The following is a 25,842-nucleotide window of genomic DNA, read 5'->3' on the forward strand; positions in this document are numbered from 1 at the left end:
TCAAAGTCTTCATTATTTTTTTAGCAATGAAGATTTTTAATGTTGATCTGTTTCAGTTTTGGGTATTGTGAAAAAGATGAATTTGAAAACAACATCAACCACCTGCCTATCGGCCACTATGGGAATGGCTTCAAGTCAGGATCCATGCGGCTCGGCAAAGACGCTGTGGTTCTTACTGCCAGCAAGAAGAGCGCCAGCGTTGGTTTTCTGTCACAGACATACCTGGAGGCCATCGGCGCCGACTGCGTCTTTGTTCCCATGATTGAATACAGACTACCTCACTATATCCTTTTGGAAATCAGTCAGTCAGTTGATAATTATTAAGTTTGCTAGCTCTGTGGAGTTCTACAAAAGTTGAAGTTTGTATCCAGTTTCTATTAAGTTTGATGCCAGATCACTCTTTGACAGAAATATCCAGAGTGGAATCCCCCTTTTAAGTTCATCCTCATATAAGACCCCCTCCACATCCCAACCTTCCTTAACACTTTCTACCCCACCTATGTTGACCAAGTTTTTTTTTTAGCCGAGACCAGTTGTGCTGCAGCAGGTCACTCGGAATTGTAGTAACTGTGTAGTAACTGTGTATCGACACGCTGGAATGTAGGCGTTAGATCGACGTTACAAGAGGCGACTGAAGCTAACAGTTTGAGCGGATTTATCCGTACCTGGTCAGATAGAGCCATATGAGTGGGTCCGTACTTGGGAGACAATGAGTTAAAGGTCCGTGTCTACATTTTTATACATAGATAGACATTTGACCATTAAAATGCTGAGTCTATTCCCTACAAATATCAAAACTACACCCCCCTTCGATCAAGAAGGACGAAGCAAGGGTAGCCGTTTGAAAATTCATTGTAGTATTTCAGCATAGTATTAGTAGGATATCCTTATTTGGGAAATGCCGAGGGCAAAACTCCTCTCGAATTCCGTGCATTTCGTTCGTTTAAAAAAAATCGTGGACAGCGCTCCAATACCCAGTGTCAAACTGTTGCTGTGATTGTGTGGGCGTCGCTGTCAGCATAGTGACATGAATTTGATTAATTGATATTTTTAGGCAAAGCACATGTTCTAAGCAAACGGAAAACTAAATATTGTAAGTGTCAGAAAAATAAAAACTTTTTTTACTTATATTTTTTTTTCTATAACCTTTTTCCCCATGGTTCTTTCATCATCTGACATAACTTTTTATCAAAATCTAACCATAAGATTATTGAAAAAAAGCAAAAATGTAGACGACCACCTTTAAAACCTGGCTTTTTTAGGTTGTTTGTTTATGTCTGTGAGTTCACCTTCATTAAGACTCCTTTCTCTGTCAGACATGATTTCCTTAGATTTTCGTGAAACTTACAACCAGAATGGGGGGGGGGGGGGGGGGGTGACAGTGCACAAGTATCACAAGATTAAGCAACCTGGTCAGAGCATTTCACCTTAACGCAATCACTAGAACGATTCAAGTCACAGGAATCACGCAACAACCTAGAGGCAATACTGAAGCAGTCTCCCTTCCGCACAGAGCAAGATCTGAAAAATGAACTGAGGTCTCTCCTCAAGAACAAGTCAGCTACTGGCACAAAGATTGTACTCTACAACCTCAGGAGGTAATGTGTCTTTGTCTGTTACAATAAGAATGAATCTTAATGTAGATGGATTAGTGTTTAGGTTAGTCATGTTTAAATTTCAAAGACGATTGAATCATGTAGGTGTGGGCAGACCTGCCTGCTGCTATGATTTGTCCATAGTAACTGTCATACTCTCGGAACCATAAGGCGCAACTTTTGTCCTCCACTTTGACCCCTTGTATTCAGGTGTCTTCATTGAATTTATTGGCTAAAGCATATTTATGTTCAATTTTATGTTCGCCATGATTACTTGCATTAGCCATGTCTACTTATGCCCTATTGACCAGTATCGCCTTGTGTATGGCAAAAGAAGAGTTCACGTGTTCCCACATTGAAGCGCCTATTGAGTAGATTTTTCTCATTTGAACCTCTAAAAACCTCAGGCATCAGGGTGGGAAGCTGGAGCTGGACTTTGAGAGCGACAACACGGACATCAGGAACCCTGAGTCGCACGAGGTGGATCTGACGTCTGTCTACCATCGCACCAGCCAGGTGGAGACCTCGGAGTACATGCGTTCCCTCAGGGTAGGTGCTGTCTAGCAGTGTAGCCTCGGAGTACATGCGTTCCCTCAGGCTAGGTGCCGTCTAGCAGTGTAGCCTCGGAGTACATGCATTCCCTCAGGGTAGGTGCCTTCTAGCAGTGTAGCCTCGGAGTACATGCGTTTCCTCAGGGTTGGTGCCGTCTAGCAGTGTAGCCTCGGAGTACATGCGTTCCCTCAGGGTTGGTGCCGTCTAGCAGTGTAGCCTCGGAGTGTATGCGTTCCCTCAGGGTAGGTGCCGTCTAGCAGTGTAGCCTCGGAGTACATGCGTTCCCTCAGGGTTGGTGCCGTCTAGCAGTGTAGCCTCGGAGTGTATGCGTTCCCTCAGGGTAAGTGCCGTCTAGCAGTGTAGCCTCGGAGTACATGCGTTCCCTCAGGGTAGGTGCCGTCTAGCAGTGTAGCCTCGGAGTACATGCGTTTCCTCAGGGTTGGTGCCGTCTAGCAGTGTAGCCTCGGAGTACATGCGTTCCCTCAGGGTTGGTGCCGTCTAGCAGTGTAGCCTTGGAGTACATGCGTTCCCTCAGGGTTGGTGCCGTCTAGCAGTGTAGCCTCGGAGTACATGCGTTCCCTTAGGGTAGGTACCGTCTTTTTATGGATTTTTCATCAGCCTTTAATACGATTCAGCCCCATATACTTATCCAGAGGTTAGTCCAGTTAGATGTGAACAATAATTTGATTTTCTGGATCAGGGAGTTCCTATGCGATCGGTCACAACGTGTCAGCCTCAGCAACCGTTTGTTTGGTCATTCTGTGCTTTCAGACGAAGTTGTTTTAAACACCGGGGCCCCACAAGGTTGTGTCTTTTTTTCCATTTTCACAAACAACATGCTTTTAAATGATCCAGTTCTAGCCCTCATTAAATATGCAGACGACATGGCCCTCGTTGGGCGTCTGAAGGACGACGAAACTTTGTCAAAGTATTTTACCCAAGTTGATCTTCTGAATGAATGGTCCAAGTCCAGTTTCTTGCAGTTGAATGTAGGCAAAACAAAAGAAATGATTTTTGGAGGAAAGAGTGATAATTGTGGTCCCCAAAAAGTGAAAATAAGCGACAAGGAAGTTGAACTTGTGGAAACCTTCAAATATCTTGGGGTTTCAATTGACAATAAGCTGACTTTTAGTGATCATGTTCATGCTGTTTATAAGAAAGCTCAGCAGCGACTTTTTCTTCTCAGGAAGCTTAAATATTTTAATGTCAATCAAAGTGTTATGGAACTTGTGTATCGCAGTTTGATTGAAAGCATACTGACTTTTAACATTGTGACATGGTATGGTACCACAAATGTTAAAAACAAAGCTAAACTCCACCGCATTGTTGCGACGGCTAGCAAGCTTCTTGGGCAACCCCAACGACAGCTGACCAGTCTCTACGAAGCTGCCATTAAGCGGAAAGCTCTCAAAATTGTCCGTGATCCGATCCATCCTCTCAACCCCTGTTTCGAAATTCTCCCTTCAGGTAAACGTTATAAGGTCCCTTTGGCACGCAAAAACCAGTTTAAAAAGTCATTCCTGCCTTCTGCAGTCACCATTTTAAATTCTTCTCGCATCACGTAGAGTCTGGTCGGCTGGGAAAAAACAAACAATGTGTACATGTGAAGGTGTGTGTGAAATATTTGTAATGTGATTACTCTGCTGTGAAACCCAATTTCTGTGATATGAGAGGGTAAATTCACATAGTGCAATATCATATTTGATTGTATCCCTTTTATGTTTTATGTTTTATGTGTGTCGTCCTATACAATTGTTGTTATAATCGTTTACAGGCAGGCAGGGTGTGCCGAAGAAAAATTTCCATTTTTATGTAATATTTTAATGGACAATAAAGTGCTGTTATTGTTATTGTTATTGTTATTGTCTAGCAGTGTAGCCTCGGAGTACATGCGTTTCCTCAGGGTAGGGGCTGTCTAGCTGTGTAGCCTCGGAGTACATGCGTTCCCTCAGGGTAGGAGCCGTCTAGCAGTGTAGCCTCGGAGTACATGCGTTCCCTCAGGGTAGGAGCCGTCTAGCAGTGTAGCCTCGGAGTACACGCGTTCCCTCAGGGTCGGTGCCGTCTAACATGCGTTCCCTCAGGGTAGGTGCCGTCTAGCAGTGTAGCCTCGGAGTACATGCGTTCCCTCAGGGTCGGTGCCGTCTAACATGCGTTCCCTCAGGGTAGGTGCCGTCTAGCAGTGTAGCCTCGGAGTACATGCGTTCCCTCAGGGTCGGTGCCGTCTAACATGCGTTCCCTCAGGGTAGATGCCGTCTAGCAGTGTAGCCCCGGAGTACATGCGTTCCCTCAGGGTAGGTGCCGTCTAGTAGTGTAGCACCGCGTCTTCAGTCTTGTTGTCTCCTTTCCGCTTTTTGTCATTGCTAGTTTTCATCGGACAATGCTTGATTGAAATTAGGCTAAATGAAAATATTGAGGGAGGTATTGTTGTTTCTTGTCTTGAGAACCCAAGGGGGTCATGCAAGACCGGTTCAACATCCATCTTATTCTTTGTTTTGTTCTCGGCCTACTGTTTAAAAACCATTCACATTTAAGTTGTATCACAGTAAAAGGTAGAAGGTCTTTTGAAGAAAGGGAAGTGTGATATGAAGTTAATGTACTACTAAAGTACTATTATTATTATTCTTGGTAAATGTGTTTTCAGGTGTACTGTGGCTTGTTATTTCTGCGACCCCGCATGAAAATTTACATCCGCGGTGAGAAGGTGAAAACACAGCTCATCTCCAAATCTCTATCCAGCACTGAGATTGATGTCTACAAACCCACCTGGCTGGTAAGTGCCTATTTGTAGCATACATTTATTTATATAGTAGTCACTGTATATGAAGAGTAAACAAAATCTGAGAAAGCATTGTCTTGGAAAAAATGCAAAAGAAAGCTTTTAAAATGGACATAACTTTACAGGCTTTGCTAACTTTATGAAGAATAAGTCTGAGGAAACATTTTCTTCAAAGAAAAAACTAAATTTGTTTTATTCTGTGTGAGTGTGTGTAGGGGGGGGGGGGGGGGAGGGTTGTTGGTCTGTCTATGTTGGTGTCATGGCTTTGTGTTTGTGCTTCTGTGTCAATGTCTTTCTGTTTGTGTGGAGATTTCTTGTTATATGTATGTAGTAATCTTGTGGTTTTTACATTTAGTCAAGTTTTGACTAAATATTTTAACGTAGAGGGGGGAATCGAGACGAGGGTCGTGGTGTATGTGCGTGTGTGTGTGTGTCTGTCTGTGTGTGTGTGTGTGTAGAGCGATTCAGACTAAACTACTGGACCGATCTTTATGAAATTTGACATGAGAGTTCCTGGGTATAAAATCCCCGAACGTTTTTTCCATTTTTTTGATAAATGTCTTTGATGACGTCATATCGGGCTTTTCGTGAAAGTTGAGGCGGCACTGTCACGCCCTCATTTTTCAACCAAATTGGTTGAAATTTTGGTCGGGTAATGTTCGACGAAGCCCGGACTTTGGTATTGCATTTCAGCGTGGTGGCTTAAAAATTGATTAATGACTTTGGTCATTAAAAATCTGAAAATTGTAAAAAAAATATGTTTTTTATAAAACGATCCAAATTTACGTTTATCTTATTCTCCATCATTTGCTGATTCCAAAAACATATAAATATGTTATATTCGGATTAAAAACAAGCTCTGAAAATTAAATATATAAAAATTATTATCAAAATTAAATTTTCCAAATCAATTTAAAAACACTTTCATCTTATTCCTTGTCGGTTCCTGATTCCAAAAACATATAGATATGATATGTTTGGATTAAAAACACGCTCAGAAAGTTAAAACGAAGAGAGGTACAGAAAAGCCTGCTATCCTTCCCAGCGCAACTACTACCCCGCTCTTCTTGTCAATTTCACTGCCTATGCCGTGAGCGGTGGACTGACGATGCTACGAGTATACGGTCTTGCTGCGTTGCATTGCGTTCAGTTTCATTCTGTGAGTTCGACAGCTACTTGACTAAATGTTGTATTTTCGCCTTACGCGACTTGTTTTTTTATGGCATTATATGTACTGAGAATATTATTTTCTGTCTTCTTGATGTACCGTACTTGACGGACTACAAGCCGCAACTTTTTTTCAAACAAAATCGCATTGCGGCTTATAAAAAGATGCGGCTAAAACGTTACCTAAACTTGAATAGCGTTCACCTAATGGAAGTCGCCGCGGATTTTCATTTCGCTCGATTAGCGATTTCCGGTACTTTATTAGCTCTCTACTCAAGACTCGGCGCTTTTCTCTTTCTTTCGCGAATCTTCGTTTGTCAACAAGTCGTCGTGACAAGATAGCGTACAGAGAAACACCGGATGTATCAGGATCTCGCGCGTGCGAGATTTCGTTTTTTTGTGTCTCGCGATAGTTGGAGGAGCGAGAGCCGCCATGTTGTGTTTTCGTCTGCTCGAAATGTGCGCAAAAGTCGTAAATCATCCCAAAAAAGCTTATTCCGAGCGGGACGACATGTGTGTGTTGGTTACAAATTGTGTGTGGGATATTTTTCTTCAAACTTTTTCACTTTTCTTCTTTGTTTCACTTGTTTATTCTCGGAGCCGATTTCGCCAAATACCGTACTTTCGTTTGCCTGGTTGTTTTGATTGATTAACACGATCTGATTATATTTTTTTTGACGGCGGCTAATATAGTGAAGCGGCCTATACGTGGCTCGTCCCAATTTTTTTTTTAAAAGTCGGGGGTGCGGCTTATAAAACGGTGCGTCTTGTAATCCGTCAAATACGGTATGCAAAAATATTTATGAACAACAGTATGGTGTACCTAAAAAGGTTATTTTGTTTTCTGTTTCCTCTGTAGACCAAACCATTGCGGATAACATTTGGTTTTTCCACAAAAAGTCCACTCAGGGAAGATTACGGTGTGATGTTTTATCATCGGAATCGACTCATCAAGGCCTATGAAAAACTGGGCTATCAAAAACAGGTAGATCTTACCAGCCTTGTGTTTTCATATGCAGGAAGAAAAGACGCCAGTCTCTTTATTAAGCCCCGTTGGATGTTCATCTTCACACTAAATGAAACTCATAATGTTCACTCTTCTTTTGGTTTTTGAAGTCACTTCCAGGGGGCTAATTCTGGAGAGATGCTAAAACAGGTCGCGAAAAAACTGTCAACAAACATTGAATGGCCGTTTTGTTAAGGCTGGTGTTTGAAACAATTATCTGTGCTGTAGTTAGGAAAAAAGCTGCACTATCCATATCATTCAAATCTTATTCAATCCTCTTCTTTTCTTCTTCTTTTGACAAATATAATGCAGTGTTTTTGATCTGTTCAGCACTCAAGGAGTGATATGCTGATGAAATGCTGACTTTAAATAAGCAGTTGTGAAGCATTATATATTTATGTAGGCAATATTTAGTTGGGTTGGGAAATAGGACAATCACTTCAAGAAGACATTCTTAAAAATAGAACAAATTAACAGTAAACTCGTGTCTTCTTGCAGCCCAACGATCTAGGAACAGGTGTTGTAGGCGTCGTGCAGGTGGATTTTCTCAAACCTGTTCACAACAAGCAGGATTTTGAGAAAGATGAAAAGTACAAGTAAGTCTGACCATAGCTTCTTTGAGTATATATGTTTGTGTGCCTGTGTGTGTGCGCATGCGTGTGAGATTGAGTTTGTGCATGAATGTGCATGCATTAGTGTTTGTATTCATATGTGTATGTGTTCATATATAAATATACATGTTGGTTGCTAACTGTTCATGACTATTTCTTTGTATTTATTTATTATTTAAGTGTAAATGTGGATGCGCCTGTATTTCTGTGTGCTATAGACAAATTGGGTATGAGGAAGGCCAGTGGAATGAATGGGTACAACTTAAGAGATATTGAAAACAAAACATACCTCAAGACGTGAAAAACAGATTTAACTTCACAGAAACAAATGACTTTGGGGTCAAATTGCCTCACATGCAGAGGCTTGAGTTTTTTTAAAAATTATGCTTTAATGCGGTTCAGTTCATTTTTGTTTAATTAAGCATCCACTGTATGTTTGCCTGTCTACCTGTGTGCAGTGCCATCATGTCGGCTATCGGCCTGAAGCTGAATGATTACTGGAACGAAAAGAAGAACGGACAGACCGGGCCTGTTGATGCTCTTTCTCCCAGGTTGGTCATTGTGTACAAAACCACCTTTTGCTCTTTTTGAAGAGTTTTTGGTCAGGCTGATCATTTTGCTTAACGGGCCTATACACAGTGTAAATGGAACATTTTGTTTGATAGTGAAGTTTTTGTGTGTGTTGAAAATACGAATGATATATCAGCTGACATAGCAGACCAAGTTCATATCACCACAAAACTGATAAGTTTTTTCTTTTACTTATTGTACATTTATGCTGGTAAATGTATACATGTTCTTGTACACACATTGCTGAAATGTGATAGAATGTGTCTGTTTTGTAAAGCCTTGCACCTTTCTTAATGCTTGTGATGATCTGTAGGAATTGTTGTGCCAGCTTGAAGTTCAGATCTTTGTTTAGCTTTTACGGAACTGTTTCAGTCAAATTGCCGACTGGCTGTGGGTTCAGTGTGAGCGTTGTTTGAAATGGCGTCGCTTGCCCGACTCCAGTCGTGACACCGGGCTGCCAGACCAGTGGTTCTGCCACATGAATCCTGACCCCACGCACAAGTGAGTTGCTGAGAAGGATTTATATCTGGTCATATTGTTTGTATGGAATCCTGACTTGTTCACAAGTCAGTTACTGAGATTGAGAAAGATTTATTGTAAATTATGTCTGGTTCTGGTCTTGTGTGTGTGTTTGTGCAAGTGATTTTACATGCTGCTGCAGCACATTCTTTGTGTGAAGACCGCAAAAGTGCATATTGAAATGGCAGTTTATTAGACTGTATGTTTGACATAACAGCCTTTTGCAGCAGAAGTCCTGTACAGCAATTGCCATCCCATTTGTCATTTAATTTCATAAAGATTTGTTTTCATTCTAATCTTAGAATAGATGCTGTGGCACTCTAAGTAATAAAAGCAACCAGTGTTAAACCATAGAGAAATAAAATATGGGTCTTGTTTTGCAGTCGCTGTGATATAGTTGAAGAACCAGAGGACGAGGATGAGGCTGTTCAACGACCAACCTACGCCAAAACCTTCAAGAAAAAACAGTCAGTGGCAAAGACACACACACACACACATGCATGCATGCACGCACGCACGCACGCACGCACGCACGCATGCACGCACACACACACACACTCACACACACACACACACAAAAGATGGGCAGACACACACAAGGTGACAAAACCTTGAAAACAGTTGACTCTTTAATTGTTGATTGGGACTTTGCTTGAATCTTTTTACATTTAGTCAAGTTTTGACTAAATGTTTTAACATAGAGGGGGAATCGAGACGCGGGTCGTGGTGTATGTGTGTGTTTGTGTGTGGCTGTCTGTCTGTGCGTGTGTGTGTGTAGAGCGATTCAGACTAAACTACTGGACCGATCTTCATGAAATTTGACATGAGAGTTCCTGGGAATGATATCCCCGGACGTTTTTTTCTTTTTTTCGATAAATGTCTTTGATGACGTCATATCCGGCTTTTTGTAAAAGTTGAGGTGGCACTGTCACACCCTCATTTTTCAATCAAATTGATTGAAATTTTGGCCAAGCAATCTTCGACGAAGGCCGGACTTCGGTATTGCATTTCAGCTTGGTGGCTTAAAAATTAATTAATGACTTTGGTCATTAAAAATCTGAAAATAAAATTGTAAAAATAACAAAAAATGTATATAACGATCCAAATTTACGTTCATCTTATTCTTCATCATTTCCTGATTCAAAAAACATATAAATATGTTATATTTGGATTAAAAACAAGCTCTGAAAATTAAAAATATAAAAATTATGATCAAAATTAAATTTTCGAAATCAATTTAAAAACACTTTCATCTTATTCCTTGTCGGTTCCTGATTCCAAAAACATATAGATATGATATGTTTGGATTAAAAACACGCTCAGAAGGTTAAAACGAAGAGAGGTACAGTAAAGCGTGCTATGAAGCACAGCGCAACCGCTACCGCGCCAAACAGGCTCGTCACTTTCACTGCCTTTTGCACTAGCGGCGGACTACGTTCAGTTTCATTCTGTGAGTTCCACAGCTTGACTAAATGTAGTAATTTCGCCTTACGCGACTTGTTTCTTCTTGCATCTCTCAAGCCGCACATTGTCAAGTGTATGTCAGCTCCCTAGTCCATGCTTGCATGTGCAAGAATTTCATGTAGTCTCACATATTGATTGCCTTGTTTTTCAGGGAGGAAAAGAAGCGAAAACGACAGGTAAGTTGCTCTAACTGATAACTTGCAGAATAGATGGATGGATGATTTATTCAATTAAGGCCGAAGCCCCATACAAAGGGGTGTAAACACAAGTAGAATATATAGAAAAGAAAAACTAAAAACGCAGTTGTTGTTGAATATTAGCTGTGTGACCTGTTCTCTCCTGAATACAGCAAGCTGACTGACAATTTGACAAATACAAAAACAATTTGAATTTAAAAAAAAAGAAAAAAAGAAATGAAAGTGACCACTTGCATCAACACCAACAGAGCAAGCGCAGAAAGAAAAGATTTTCCAATCTGTTAAGGTTTTTGTTTATTGTTTTTTGTTTTTTGTTTTTTTTGTCTAGCATTTCAATCAGATGGAGAGAATGATACACAGGCAGTTTGTTGGGTCCCGGAGGTGAAAACCTTTTTTAACATAAAAGTATGCTACAATTAAAAACTAACGGAACTCGCTGGGTTTGGTGAAGCATGAGCTACTGTCATAATGCTGTACAAGATTTGGCCAAAGAGAAATATCTTACCACTTTAAACTCAGTTGACTGAAAGGATGTAGGATAAGGAAGTACATACACTTGGACACTTAAAAACGAAGAGCAGAAGTTGTATTTTACAAGCATTTTGATGTGCTTGCATTTTAGGGTTGAACAGTTTCATTTGAAGATTCAGTCTGCATAATTATTTTTTTGTTACTTGCAGGCTGACATCGCTGCGAAAGAAGCGGAGTTGAAAGCAAGAGAAGCTGCCTTGCTGGAAGCACAGCGACAACAAGAGATGAGCGAAGTATAAGAAACATTTGCAATTATCAATTTTGTAAGCAATTTTGTTTGCAGCAACTTTCACACAGAAAGACAAAAGTCCTTTTTGACTCACATGCGAAGCAAAAGTGAGTCTATGTACTCACCCGAGTCGTCCGTCCGTCCGTCCCCCCCGTCCGTCCGGACGTCCGTCCGGAAAACTTTAACGTTGGATATTTCTTGGACACTATTCAGTCTATCAGTACCAAATTTGGCAAGATGGTGTACAAGGCCCCAAAAAACATACATAGCATCTTGACCTTGCTTCAAGGTCAAGGTCGCAGGGGCCATAAATGTTGTCTAAAAAACAGCTATTTTTCACATTTTTCCCATTTTCTCTGAAGTTTTTGAGATTGAATACCTCACCTATATATGATATATAGGGCAAAGTAAGCCCCATCTTTTGATACCAGTTTGGTTTACCTTGCTTCAAGGTCAAGGTCACAGGAGCTCTTCAAAGTTGGATTGTATACATATTTTGAAGTGACCTTGACCCTGAACTATGGAAGATAACTGTTTCAAACTTAAAAATTATGTGGGGCATATGTTATGCTTTCATCATGAGACACATTTGGTCACATATGATCATGGTCAAGGTCACTTTGACCCTTATGAAATGTGACCAAAATAAGGTAGTGAACCACTAAAAGTGACCATATCTCATGGTAGAAAGAGTCAATAAGCACCATTGTACTTCCTATGTCTTGAATTAACAGCTTTGTGTTGCATGACCTTGGATGACCTTGACCTTGGGTCAAGGTCACATGTATTTTGGTAGGAAAAATGTGTAAAGCAGTTCTTAGTGTATGATGTCATTGCTAGGTTTAGTTATTTGGTCAAGGTCAAGCATGTGAGTCGTATGGGCTTTGCCCTTCTTGTTGTTCCTGTAGTGATAACTAGCACCCAGTATTCATTTATAAAACAGGGATCACACTAATGGGTGATTTGCAATATTTTACTGGTGAAAATCTGATAATGTTCAAAATGAAATCAGCAAGCGGCATACCTGTTGGTTGATATTTTGTTTGAGAGGTCAGTTCCTAAAAATATAATGCGCTTACTATGTGTTAGGTTTTGTTTGACTGGCTTGCCTGACATAATGGCGATTTCCTATTTGAGCCAAGATTCCTACCAATTGTTAAAACGGCTATTGCAATCACTGTATGATAATCTCATACAGTTGATGGTTTCTTCTTCTTCTAATTTGCCTTTCACACTTTGAGATCAGCTCTCAAGATGAAGTCACTCATCTGCTGTGATTCCTCCACAAGCCCATGTAGTTTGTCCTCAAGGATTTCGGGGCTTGGTCAGATCAACCTCCTTCAGCTGTCGAAGGTCACTGCAGTCCTGGAGGATGTTTTAGTAGATAATTATTTACTGCTAATTTGTTGTTTAGAGTCTTGTACAGTTGGCCGGAGGATGTGTTTGTTGATAATTTTACACTGCAAATGTATTTTTGTTGGAGTCTTGTACAGTTGAAAAACTGTTGTTTCTATGTTACCTGCAGGTCACCAGCTCACAACAAAGTCGTCGCGAACTTGCTGCCTTGCAGCGTGCCTTACAGGAGGCCAAGAAACGAGAGGAGGACCACAAGCGTCTGATCGTCAAGATCCAGTACCAGAAGAGGCAGAGTGCAGCACAGCAGCATTCACTGGTGGCAGCAGCTCAGACTCTTCAGAATGGTACCACTGTTGCTTCTGTGAGTTACAGAGTTTGTTTGATGCTTGATTCTCTCTCCCCTGAAGATGAAATATGGTTGCCCTTGGAATGAGGTTTTAGTAGGTATTGATGAATGTACTGTTTGCCTGATTTTTACAGTTGAACAGTTGTTTATTCCAAACCAATCCTAAAGGGAGGTAATTTGTTGATCAGACAGTGGTCATGGATGAAGTAACACACAGATACACATGCACGTATATGCGCACACGCACACACACATACACACCAAATTTTGAAGCTACTTGCTTTGCTTTTTTTCTATTCAGTGTAGAGCTAGAATGTATATCTGAAACTGCAATCTTGTTTTGGATTGGAAGTTGTTTTCTGCCGGTTTGTTACTAGTGTTGGATTATCTCCCTTCCCTTTTTTCCAGTTGTTTTTTCACTGCTCATTCCATCATTGTGGAGGTAGTGAATAACTCAGTTTTGATGTGTGCAGGAACTGCTTGAAGTGGCAACTGCTTTGGGTGTTGAAAGCCCTGTATCTTCTACCAGGTAAAGGATGTACTCTAAAAAAATGTATTTTGTTTTAAGGGCAGAGGTGGCACGGAATTTTAATCCAAAATGGTCACATGATGTGATTTGGGTTTTTAGCATATTTAGGTACTTTGAACACCCTAGAATAACTGCATGATGTGTATTTTGTCAATTTCATCCTCTTTTTTTCAATAAACTGATGATTTGCAAAGTAATTGAATGCTAAAATAGGCCGTGAAAAGTAGGATATGCGCCGAAATGGCTGCGATCTGCTGGCCGATGTGAATGCGTGATGTATTGTGTAAAAAAATTCCATCTCACACGGCATAAATAAATCCCTGCGCCTTGAATATGTGCGCGATATAAATTGCATAAAATAAAAATAAAAAAATAAAAAAATAAATCCCTGCGCTTAGAACTGTACCCACGGAATACGCGCGATATAAGCCTCATATTGATTGATTGATTGATTGATAAAAACTGCAAACTTATAACAAAAATCGATTTTTTCATGGCAGAGCAGCAGCAACATGTCGATGAGTTTGTCAAATTTATTGCATGCACCGTACTCAGCGGGAATTCCCGTTTTTTGACGATGTCACAGTCATGAAAATAAAGTCTGTTTGTACCCCTCAACGGCCACAACACAGAGCTGGCGAAAGGCTACTTTCACTTGCAAAATGTTCCATATTTGGAAAGTGACCTTTACCTTTGAAAATCTATTCGCTGATTGGTCATTACCAATAACTTTCAGCCGGGAAGTCGTTCTGCGCACCACATCCGCATAAACACGCGGACATTATTTCAAATCGGTTCGACGTCTCAAACAGCGATGTTTATCTCAACTCGGCCTCTAAAAGATAAATTCGGCGGGTATCCATCATGCAAGAGGCAGAGGAAGTTACAACTTGCGGCAGATCGAGCAGCGAAGAAAAATAAGCTAGCGGTCGGTGTGAATGTTGAGTCCGCGATGCCTGAATAACAGGTAGGACGTCAGGCCTTGGTTATCTCACATAAACTCCACCTTGACTGTCCCAGTTACACCCTAAAGTACTGCTAATCGAACTTAGGACCCATCTTCCACTCATGTATCTCATTCTTGGTGAAACAATGATATTTTGACTTAGATATTTGCTTCGTTGCAAAATCCAACTTTTCTCATTCAAGGAACGCAACAACTGGGTGCATTTTCGAGTGAATCAAATTTTGGGCTAAAATCTGTTGGATTTCATCCCGACTCTATTTCACCAATAAGAAGTTGATATTTTTTCTCCCTCTAGATCATTGAATCCTTGAAATTGTCAGGGAAGCATTATGTCTAGAGTTTATTTTGGCAGAAGCCCGACTGAAGTCCTACCTAAAGCTGCATGAGTTTTGGAAAAAATAATGCTTACTTCGAAGCAATTTCCGATCAAAACTCGGCCACTTTTTGTGTGATGGAAACAAGAATTAGCAGAAACCATATCTGTCTGCTCCTGCGATAAAACTGAGAACATCGAGAGTTGCAAGTAAAATTGCAAACGCCTTATTTCCAGCTGATCATAATTGTTATGCGGATTTTTCTTTCCTAATACTAAAATCCCATATTTGACTTCAATTACGATTCAGCTATCGGCTGATATTGTCCAAGGCAATTTAGGACAGAAATCAACAGCATGAATTATAATTTCTTTTAATGGCTCCTCGACCTTACGCAAGGTTGACTCAGGTCATGCATTAATAATATATCTTAGATTCAGTTCTTCACTTCATAACACTATATGGTTATTGTTCATTGATTTTGACATCAATATTATTCTCCGGAAACATGGCTCATTGTCATACAATCCCAAATGACGACGATGAAAGTTTTTTTAGTTACTTGGAGGTGATGAAACAAATATAAACATGTACTTCCTTATAATGACAACGATGGATCCATTTACAGTGGATGATCACAGTCTGCAGAGACGACTCTCGACTATTGGTGATGAACCATGTTTACAGGAACCATGATGACGATGAACTCCATGACGACGATGACGTAAATGACGCTTCTAAAACGTAGCTCTGTCGGTGATGTCTTGCTTGTTCGTCTTCCCGTGTACGAACCTGCGATCAAACGTAGAAGCTGTTAAATATCAGACATTCCCTAAATGACAATTTTATCAATATTCATTCTACTAATTCTACGACAAAACTAAGTGAAGAAAGAACACATCTACACGCATTCTCTGCGACAAATGAATATGATATCATCTGGTTCGTTCTCGATCGAAATCCACGACTAACTAACAAACTAGTTACCCTTCAAGACGGCGAAACGGGTTCTCCCTCTGGGATAACGGCTTCCTTCTTCTGCAGCGTTAGTAACGTCTAGTTAATTGCGAGAATCTGGAGCTCTCCGACTTGCCTGGTCTGTTGATTTCAACGGCCTGTTCTTCTACTTCCGGCGTTTCTGTTTCTAAGTAGTTGCTTAGCGATGCACAAACAACTCGGTTGCATAAACAATTCGTCGCTAAGAACTACAAGTTGAATTAATTTAATCAGACACGACATTTTCTTTTCCCTCGAAGTCTGCAATACAAGAAAGAATTGTGGCTGAAAGAAATGACGTACATCTTTCTGACGTAGATAGTCTCGGTAATCTCGGACCCGCGTGACGTGATTATAGTAGTCTCGGCACTCGCGTGTTTCTAATGAGCTAAAAAGAATCAATCCTTTACAGTAATCACTGTACTTGATGTTTCATTGAGTGTAGCATCAGTCTGATGTCCATATGTGCAACTTTGGATTAATAGGGGATTGTGAAGAGTACTTGGAGTATTGGAAAATGTCAGTGAAAAGTACCTGAATGCACACAAACTCTTGGTTTGTCAATCTGTCTTCACTGTGCGCAGCAAATCACTTCACAAACTTTCAAATGCAATTTTTTCAGAATGTGATTTTCAAGGACGGTAACCACATGGCGATGGTCTTCACTTCCCATCTACTTGTGGTAGACTACTAATTTATTTTCCACAATCATTGTAAATGAATTCGCCCCGTAGTTACAGAAGCTCTTTTTCAAAAAAAACTTATTTTTTATTTTTATGAATTGGAATGAAAGCCTGACATAGCATTTTCATGCAAAAATATAATATCGCCCAATTTTATTTTTTTTACTGGCAACTAAGGCTGATACTCATAAAAATGCTCTGTAACTACTGAGAAATACTACTTGTTAGTTCATAACAAAAATATGAGGTTGTTAGTTTGAGAACTGTCTAAAATATCACGCTCGAGCAGAATAGCCTCAATAGGCTGTTTTATGTTTTTTTGTCAAAAATCTAGCGTTTTTACCCATAAAAAGATCCTCAGGCAAAACATTTGCACAAATGAGTCTTTTTATGTGTTTTTGCTTGATAATACATACAAATATTGCAAGAAAAAGTGCAAACATCCAGTAGAAATTCTTCGTCCCACCTCTCCCCTTGTTGTGCTCCATTAATATGATTATATGTATGCAGCATTGTTCTTTGTAAGATACTTGAATACATTTTAAAACCCAGGGATGCACTAAGTTATTCTGTACCTATTGATCACGAGTACAAAATAAATTGATTTTTGCTCACATGTTGATAAGGGAACTCTGTGTAGTAAATGCTGAGGGTATATTTGTTTGGGAAGAAAGGGTTAGGGTGTGTGAAGGTGCAGGTATTGGAACACCTATTGAACATGAATCCTGACTGTAAAACAAAACAAAAACATTGACATAAAAGGGGACTAAGTGCAGTAAATGTTGAGGGTAAAATTGATTCGAATGAAAATGGCTATATGGTGCAGATATAACAATTGAAGGGTAAGTGGGTGAATGTGAAGGGGGGGGGGGGAGTACAGGAAAGGACGGGAAGAGGGAGAGGGTGTGAAAGTACAGACCGTGAAGCAGCAGTGTTGTTGCAAGCTGTTCATGAAGTTGTAGCAAAAGAAAGTGTTGGCAGTGTCACCCACATGAAAAAGGCGTTGCAGGAGGGGAGTCAGCATGTGTAGCAAAAAGGGAGCAAGATTGATCAGTTTTTGGAAAAGGAATCAGTGAAATTGTCTGTGATCTGAGGATAATCAGCATTGTGTTTGTAATCATTGGCAAGAGAGAAGTCAAACTTTTTATGGCAAGAAAAGGATAGCAAGATTTGTCACTTTTTGAGTCACTTGAGAAAAAGTGACTCTATGTAATCGGTCAGTGTTAGTCTGTCCGGCCGTCCGGCCGGCCGTCCGTAGACACCACCTTAACGTTGGACTTTTCTCGGAAACTATCAAAGCGATCGGGCTCATATTTTGTTTAGTCGTGACCTCCAATGACCTCTACACTTTAACGATGGTTTCGTTGACCTTTGACCTTTTTCAAGGTCACAGGTCAGCGTCAAAGGAAAAATTAGACATTTTATATCTTTGACAAAGTTCATCGGATGTGATTGAAACTTTGTAGGATTATTCTTTACATCAAAGTATTTACATCTGTAGCCTTTTACGAACGTTATCAGAAAAACAAGGGAGATAACTAGCCTTTTCTGTTCGGCAACACACAACTTAACGTTGGGCTTTTCTCGGAAACTATAAAAGTGACCGGGCTCAAATTTTATGTGAACGTGACTCATTGTGTTGTGAATAGCAATTTCTTCCTGTCCATCTGATGCCTCATATAATATTCAGAACTGCGAAAGTGACTCGATCGAGCGTTTGCTCTTCTTGTTGGAATATGGAATCAGTGTTTAATTGTCTGAGGATAATCAGCATTGTGTTTGTAATCACTGGCAAGAGAGAAGTCAAACATTTTATGGCAAGGAAAGGAGAGCAAGGTTTGTCAGTTTTTGAAACAGGTTATCACTGGTTATTTTCAGTGATGTAAGGATACATGTATTTAGCATTGTGTAACCACTGGCGAGAGGGGAGTCACACTATTTTGGCCAAGGGAGAGCAAGTGCTGTCTGTGTCTCACAAAGGTACCACTGTATCAGGGGATAATCAGCATCATGTTTGTTGCCAGTGGCAAGAGGGGAAAGAAGAGGCGGCGGATGTCTAGCACCAGCGTCAAGAAGATCATGAACATCACCACGGAGCAGGGAGACATGATGACCATCGAGAGAGCCGACACCGATGATGATGACGATGAACCGGCAGAAGAGCCCACAATAGAAAGTAAGACGGTGTCAAACTCTTCTTCTTCTTCGTTCATGGGCTGAGATTCCCACGTTCACTCATGTTTTTGCATGAGTACCGTATTTTCTGGGTCATAAGGCGCGACTTTTTTCCTCGAGTTTGACCCCTGCGCCTTGTATAAGAAGCGCCTAATCCGTGTATGACATACGAAAAAAATCAAAGAGACCGCCTCAGTACCAGTCAAACAACTTGTGATTATGCATGTTTCAGCTACTAGGTACTACCCTGGCCAAGTTTCCTCTCAAGACATCAAAGAGACCGCCCCATAGGTTAAACTCGGTCACTGACCCCGGTGCAGGAAGTGTTTCCTCTCTCAGATATGACAGGGGAACCACCTCTCATAGCTAAAACTGGGTCATTGACCCCTGGGAAGAAGGTCAGTGTCTATAAACAAGGCAACCCAGCTATCACAATGGACCTGCCTTTGATCTCGCCGCACACACAGAGCACACATATTTCCACTCTGTATTCTTCCTTTGATGTGCGGCTTATTTTCATTCTTCGACCGTTTGTTACCGGTATACTTTTTCAATTTTGGTGCGCCCTATCGGCCCCCTGCGCCCAATGGGTGACTGGATTACAATTTTTTTTTTAAAAGAAGGGGGTGCGCCTTATGGGCTGTAGCGCCTTGTAACCCGGAAAATACGGTAGGTTTTTTCGTGTTGGACCGTTTTTACCCCGCCATTCAGGCAGCCATACGCCATTTTTGGGGGAGGTGTCAAACAAGTTTGGGATATGTCCAACAAGGAACCTGTTTATTTGATGATAATAATAGGATGTTTATATACACGGTGAAAATCCTACTACAGTTCTGAGCGCCTTACTATAGTTAAGAAAAGTTTTATATAGTTTTAAAAACAAACTGTTGTTAGAAAAGATGTAAGTCTTATTTTTTAGTTGTGAATGTGTGCTTGTGTGCATGTGTGCGTATTGGCTGGCTTAGAAAGTTGCATCAAAAAGTGTACAGAGAATTAGGGATCTGTTCTTGCTTAGTTTCATACTTGTTTACAACTTTTGTTCTCTATCTACTGTGTATGTACGTTTGTTTGAGAGTATATGGGTGCATGCATGTGTCTCTGACATATGCTTATTTACACAGGTATATACACAAAATATTTATCATTGCATTATCAACAAACACTCGCATTATCAGTCGTAGCAGCTTGGTGATTCATCTAGTAGTTCAGGGTTTTGTTTAATCTTTTTTTCTGTCAATTTTTCCAAGAACATCATTGTGTGTAGTTAAGATTAACTGATTTAAGTTTCCTTTCATGCAGTCTTGTTACATGTTTCAGCGGACACCGCTGAGGAAGGGCATTACGAATATATGGAACCATCGTCACCTGCACAGGCCTCAGACTCTGTTGCCGATCAGTCTTCCCCAGCCAGTAAACCTAAGACTTCTGCTGCCACCTCGAAATCATCCACTCCTTCTGCTACCTCTACTGCTGCTTCCACATCATCCTTTTCTGCAGCCACACCATCTACTCCTGCTGCTGCGTCAACCACCACATCGTCTGTTGTGGTCACTCCTTCCACAGACACATTGAGTCACCCTGAGGCCACGTCCACTCCAAAACCGCAGACAAGTCGACGGTCAAAAAAAGCGGTGTCAGAGGTCAGCATGATCGACCTGACCTTGGAGGAAGGAGACGGAAGTGAGAACGAGGTCAACACCACAGTGACAGCTCCGGAAGCTGCGGATGTGAAGCCTGACGTCAACGAACTGAACCGACAGCTGCAGGCTGACGCAGAGAAGCAGCAGCCTTTACTGAACGGTGAGCAAGAAGGTGATGGCGATGAGGAGGCTCAGGCAGACAAAGAGACAGAGAGCTCCGACAACGACGGGAAGGACCTTGACCCCAAGGTGAAGGTGAAGGTGGAGGAGGACAGCAAGCTGGGTCAGGTGCGCCACAAGTACAAGCTGCTGACTCAGCGCTTCCAGAACCTGCAACATAACGTGCACAAACTGCTGTCCTTCATCGTCCCCGACGTCAACCTGGGGGACGAGGAGGACATTGAGCACATCGTCACGGAGATGATTCGGGTCAACTGTAACCTGGCCGAGCAGACCAAAGAATCCTCCTCCTCCTCCTCCTCTTGATGCATGCTGGAGATTTCATTTCTTCCCTTCTGCTGTCCTCCACGCACTTGTGCCAAAGGTAGCATTGAGTTGCTGAAAGCTGCGTCTGTTTGTTGCCACTATCTTTGGTTGTGTGGCAAAAGTTCCAGAGAGCATGTCACTTTAGAAAGCCGACGTCTCAAGTGAAGACTTTGCTTTGCGAGTTCTGAAGTTCCTGTTTACTGGGTGATATATTTTTTTTCTCACACCGAGTCTGTGTAGTTTGCTCATTTTGTACGGAAGGCCAGCCTTTGCTCATTTGTGACAAGGTCAAACACAGATGTGGATAACTCAAAAGACATTACAGCAAAACCTGTCATGTGGGGCACTTTTTGACATAGGACTTGCCTTTCATCTCATGGTCTGTAAATATTACCCAAAGGAACACTTGACCCTTAGAGTCCCACCGGTTCTACCTCCAGATTTCTAGTAGACATCGGTACTACTACCTGCCCACCAGAACCTTAGTTCTGTATCATTTGAACAAGTGGACCAATTGACTTGCTTTTTTTGAATGAAAGCTAAAGAGAAACTCTTTCCTTTAAGAAATTAAGTGACATCATGGCTGAGATATGCTGTTGATCAATTGTGATGTTGGTGCTGTAAGGATTCTTTCTTTCTTTATTTGGTGTTTAACGTCATTTTCAACCACGAAGGTTATATCGCGACGATGCTGTAAGGATGAAGCAAGGGGCATTTGCAATGAAAGAAGAAAGAGCTGCTTGCCAAGGTGACTGCTTATCAGTACAATATGATATTAAACCTTTGAAACTTCCAGCAAAGGCAGCACACATGCAAAGCAATACACAGGGCTAAGAGTAAAAAGGCACTGTGCTGTTTTGAACACTGTGGCTCCCACATTGCCTAATAGGAATGTCTTTTGAATAGTCTGGGCTGTAGTTATCTGTGTGACTGCTGCATTCTGCATAACTCAGGTGAAGAAATGCTTCATTTGCATTATCTGTATAATGTGGGTGTTTGTTCTCACTTGTACATAAATAAACAAGATAACCATAAAATGTTCTCACCAGATACAGCACAGTAAAACAATGAATTTGCATCTATTGAGTACATTTTTATTGTTATCTCGAGTTAGATGTTTGCATGTTTGTATTTAACTAACAAAAACTTTAAGACTAAATGACATATATATGCAACATTTTTATGAAAAATGTGCAATGTTGCTGTAAATGATTCTGCAGAAGTTACAAAGGCAGCAGTGTGTGTTGCTTGGGATCAAAACGTGGTTGTGCTTTTGGGTGGTGTAACTAAGTGCATGCCCATGTGCCTATGCTTGGGAAGCATATTGTCTGAGGTGTGTTTGCATGCAAAGAACATTCATGTCGGAAGCATTGTGTGTGTGTGTGTGTGTGTGTGTGTGTCACTGTGTGTGTCACTGTGTGTGTGTGTGTGTGTGTGTGTGTGTGTGTGTGTGTGTGTGTGTGTGTGTGTGTGTGTGTACTGGTGACGGATGCAAGTTCGAGGACTTTCAAAAAATGTGTGTGGTTTTATTGTCTTTTTGTACACTTTTCTACAATTTATGTTGAAAAAAACACAAACACTTCATGGATATGCTTGTAGTAAACTAATCAGATTTGTGGAAATGAAAAGTAGCATAATAATTTACAGAGGTTATGAACAGAAAATTTGAAAAAACAGGGCCTTACAAGGGAGGGAGTCTTTACTCCGGGGGAGGGGGGGGGGGGGTCGTTTTATAACGGGGGTTCCACTGTACTGTCAAATACCCCTTTTAAGACCCTGTAGACCATCTTAACAAACAAGGTCTTCAAATGGGGCATTTCTAAAATGAAGATTTCATTTATACATGGTTAATGTCATGTTGCTGACTTTAAACATACATGTTTGCAGTTCAAAACTAAGGAAAGAACAAACAGCAACATAGCATTACCAGGAACATTGGAACAAGAGGGCTTCCAGACTACTGTAATGAAATAAGTTCTCCAAGAATATCACATTTGCTTTCTGTTCTCCAGCTTGACATGTAGATCATTATTTCTTTTGAAAGTCTGCATACCATTACCACTGCACAATTCAGAGAAAGGGACAGAGAGAGCAAGTGAGTAAGCAATGCACATATCAGAGTTCATTGTCTGTCATGCTGTGTGTGTGTGTGTGTGTGTGTGTGTGTGTGTGTGTGTGTGTGTGTGTGTACAAGAGTGAAAACGGAAATGTGTGCTCACAAATCCTGTACTTCAACATGTTCATGATTTTAACTTCAGGGATATTGGTGTTTGCCGAACAATGTTCTAACTTTGCAATTATTTTGCATGCAGAAAATGAATAACGTTTGTGTTCATGTCTGGACACCATTGATTCAGACAAGTACTATGTGTTTGATCATAGTTTGGTGTATACAGCCGACATACTTGATGAGGCTTACTGAAATCCATAATTATTACTGGCATGTTTATACGACAGGCCTGTGCAGGAACTTTATGATGAATGGTCTGATAGATACTGCTCCCGAGGTAAATGAATTGCTTTTCTTCTTCTTCTGCGTTCGTGGGCTGAAACTCCCACGTACACTCGTGTTTTTTGCACGAGTGGAATTTTACGTGTATGACCCTTTTTTACCCCGCCGTTTAGGCAGCCATACGTCGTTTTTGGAGGAAGCATGCTGGGTATTTTCGTGTTTCTATAACCCATCGAACTCTGACATGGATTACAGGATCTTTTTCGTGCGCACTTGGTCTTGTGCTTGCGTGTACACACGGGGGTGTTCAGACACCGAGGAGAGTCTGCACACAAAGTTGACTCTGAGAAATAAATCTCTCGCCGAACGTGGGGACGAACTCACGCTGACAGCGGCCAACTGGACACAAATCCAGCGCGCTACCGACTGAGCTACATCCCCGCCCATGAATTGCTGTTGATTTTAACTCTTCTTTTTATTATAATTTTATATTATAATAATAAAAAAAAGTTTATGGAATCTAGTAGTAATAATACGATAATGCTGACATAAGGTTATGCATAAGAGAATGAAGTGTGCTTGAAAAATATCTAAAATGATAAGCAGCTGTGAAGGCCGGCAAAGAAGTCGGGAGTATTTACATCTGCGCTTAATGTGATTTTTTATCTACAGCTGTACATGCTTTTATATTGCATAACACTGTGTGTGTGTGTGCGTGTTCTGAAAAGATTCTGCCATATGGCAATGTAAAACAACATTCTTTCGAAACCATATGTAGGATACGTTTGTTCATGTACAACACACACACACATTGGATTTGGAAACACAAGACACCTACACATCCTCACACATCCACACACACACACACACACACATTGAAGGGATAGTATAACAGCTCTGCCACTGTTTTGTTTCTCCTATGTTTTAACACAAAACACTAACATTTGATTGGTTCTGCTGGTTTGTCTAAGATGGACAGATGACCGATGTTTTGTTTTTGTTTTAATCTAGGAGGAGCCTGCATACCTAGGTTACTTACTCCTTTTGTTGTTTGTACGGTACATATGATTTTAAATACTTTTTTCTCTTTTTTTTACATTCATCCTTGATTTTAGTCTTTGCTTTTTGTTTTAGCAGCATAAGGTGTGTGTGTGTGTGTGTGTGATTGAGTGAGTTTTTAGTCAATGCAATTTACACACATCAAATACAGAAATATCTTTGTGCTCCCCCCAAACCCCTTTTGGGCCCTTGCTGTTGTTTGTTTGTTTGTTTGTTCGTTCATGGGGTGAAACTCCCACGGCTTTTACGTGTATGACCGTTTTTACCCCGCCATTTAGGCATCCATACGCCGCTTTCGGAGGAAGCATGCTGGGTATTTTCGTGTTTCTATAACCCACCGAACTCTGACATGGATTACAGGATCTTTTTCGTGCGCACTTGGTCTTGTGCTTGCGTGTACACACGGGGGTGTTCGGACACCAAGGAGAGTCTGCACACAAAGTTGACTCTGAGAAATAAATCTCTTGCCGAACGAACGTGGGGACGAACTCACGCTGACAGCGGCCAACTGGATACAAATCCAGCGCGCTACCGACTGAGCTACATCCCCGCCCCCTTGCTGTTGTAATGTGCATGACCATGCAGCAAGAAAAACCACATCTGTGCAGTGAAATACAGTGGAACTTCCCTTTAAAATCCTCCCAAAATTAAAGACCAGGTCAGAAAGAAAGACAAATACTGTGAGTGAGAAAAAGTGTGATCTTAAATAGGAGTGGGAGGAGTATTAAACAGGGATTTTAAAAAGGGGTTTACTGTAGATGTATTAACAATTCAAACAAATCTGGGGATGGGGCAAACATTCTTGATTTTAACACTGAGGTCTGTATTAGATGACAACCTGTGGTGGTTTCTAATGTGTGATTAACTGTGAGCAAAATATGTTTCACTGTGCATCATAGATGCGTGTCTTGAATTATGCATGACTGCTGCATACAGCATTAAATGGAATTTTTGTGGTTCTGCATGATGGTACATTGTGTTAAGTAAAGTGGTTCTCAATATTCTGTGCTACCTTTGAGTTTAGTTTTTTTCAGTTCATGTTCATACTATTCCTATGTTAAATAGTTGCAAATTCATGTTTATGTCTGATTCAATAAAGAATCTGAATCCGACTTAATGACAGCTTTTTTTTAGAGAGAGAGAGAGAGAGAGAGAGAGAGAGAGAGAGCATACACAAGCAGAAGCACACACTCATGTCTGTATTAGTTGAAAAGAAAAGAAAGGAACAGAAAGTTAACAGACAAACCAGAGAAAGAACGAGGATTGGAATACATTCCGTCACAAAAACTCTTGCTTTTACGCTACAAACAAAATTTGGGATTTTCATACAAATTTAATGAATGTCATTTACATATCACAGCAGAGCAAAACTATGTCAAGTTTTAACATTATTTTTTCACAACAAACAAAATACTGAGGCAATTTCAACAAAACAAAGAAATAGTGCAGAATAACCTCACATTGTCTACATAATACCATGCACTACAGAAAAACAAGATGCATGTAATCCACTTCAATGACAACTGCTTTCAAATTGCTCATACAAAAGTTTTAAATATGCAGAAAATACTCGAACAGCTAGAAAAAAACAGCAACACAGCTCAGTTCACAAATACAGTCAT

General features: G+C 40.8%; 1 protein-coding gene across 1 annotated transcript in view; it reads left to right on the forward strand.

Moving 5' to 3' along the window:
• LOC138962571 (MORC family CW-type zinc finger protein 3-like) overlaps positions 1–22,406 on the forward strand; it is a 28,971-nt gene extending 6,565 nt beyond the window's left edge. Inside the window, exons 4-18 of the mRNA XM_070334438.1 lie at positions 57–301; positions 1,445–1,598; positions 2,003–2,144; positions 4,789–4,917; positions 6,950–7,075; positions 7,595–7,692; positions 8,166–8,258; positions 8,650–8,778; positions 9,180–9,263; positions 10,412–10,436; positions 11,138–11,221; positions 12,743–12,934; positions 13,393–13,448; positions 18,433–18,584; positions 19,901–22,406. Coding sequence (XP_070190539.1) covers positions 57–301; positions 1,445–1,598; positions 2,003–2,144; positions 4,789–4,917; positions 6,950–7,075; positions 7,595–7,692; positions 8,166–8,258; positions 8,650–8,778; positions 9,180–9,263; positions 10,412–10,436; positions 11,138–11,221; positions 12,743–12,934; positions 13,393–13,448; positions 18,433–18,584; positions 19,901–20,709 — 2,518 coding nt within the window. The 3' untranslated portion in view covers positions 20,710–22,406. The remainder of the gene's footprint in view (positions 1–56; positions 302–1,444; positions 1,599–2,002; positions 2,145–4,788; positions 4,918–6,949; positions 7,076–7,594; positions 7,693–8,165; positions 8,259–8,649; positions 8,779–9,179; positions 9,264–10,411; positions 10,437–11,137; positions 11,222–12,742; positions 12,935–13,392; positions 13,449–18,432; positions 18,585–19,900) is intronic.
• Positions 22,407–25,842: the final 3,436 nt, after the last annotated feature.

Source organism: Littorina saxatilis, linkage group LG3 (assembly GCF_037325665.1).
Source record: "Littorina saxatilis isolate snail1 linkage group LG3, US_GU_Lsax_2.0, whole genome shotgun sequence".
Taxonomy (NCBI): Eukaryota; Metazoa; Mollusca; class Gastropoda; order Littorinimorpha; family Littorinidae; genus Littorina; species Littorina saxatilis.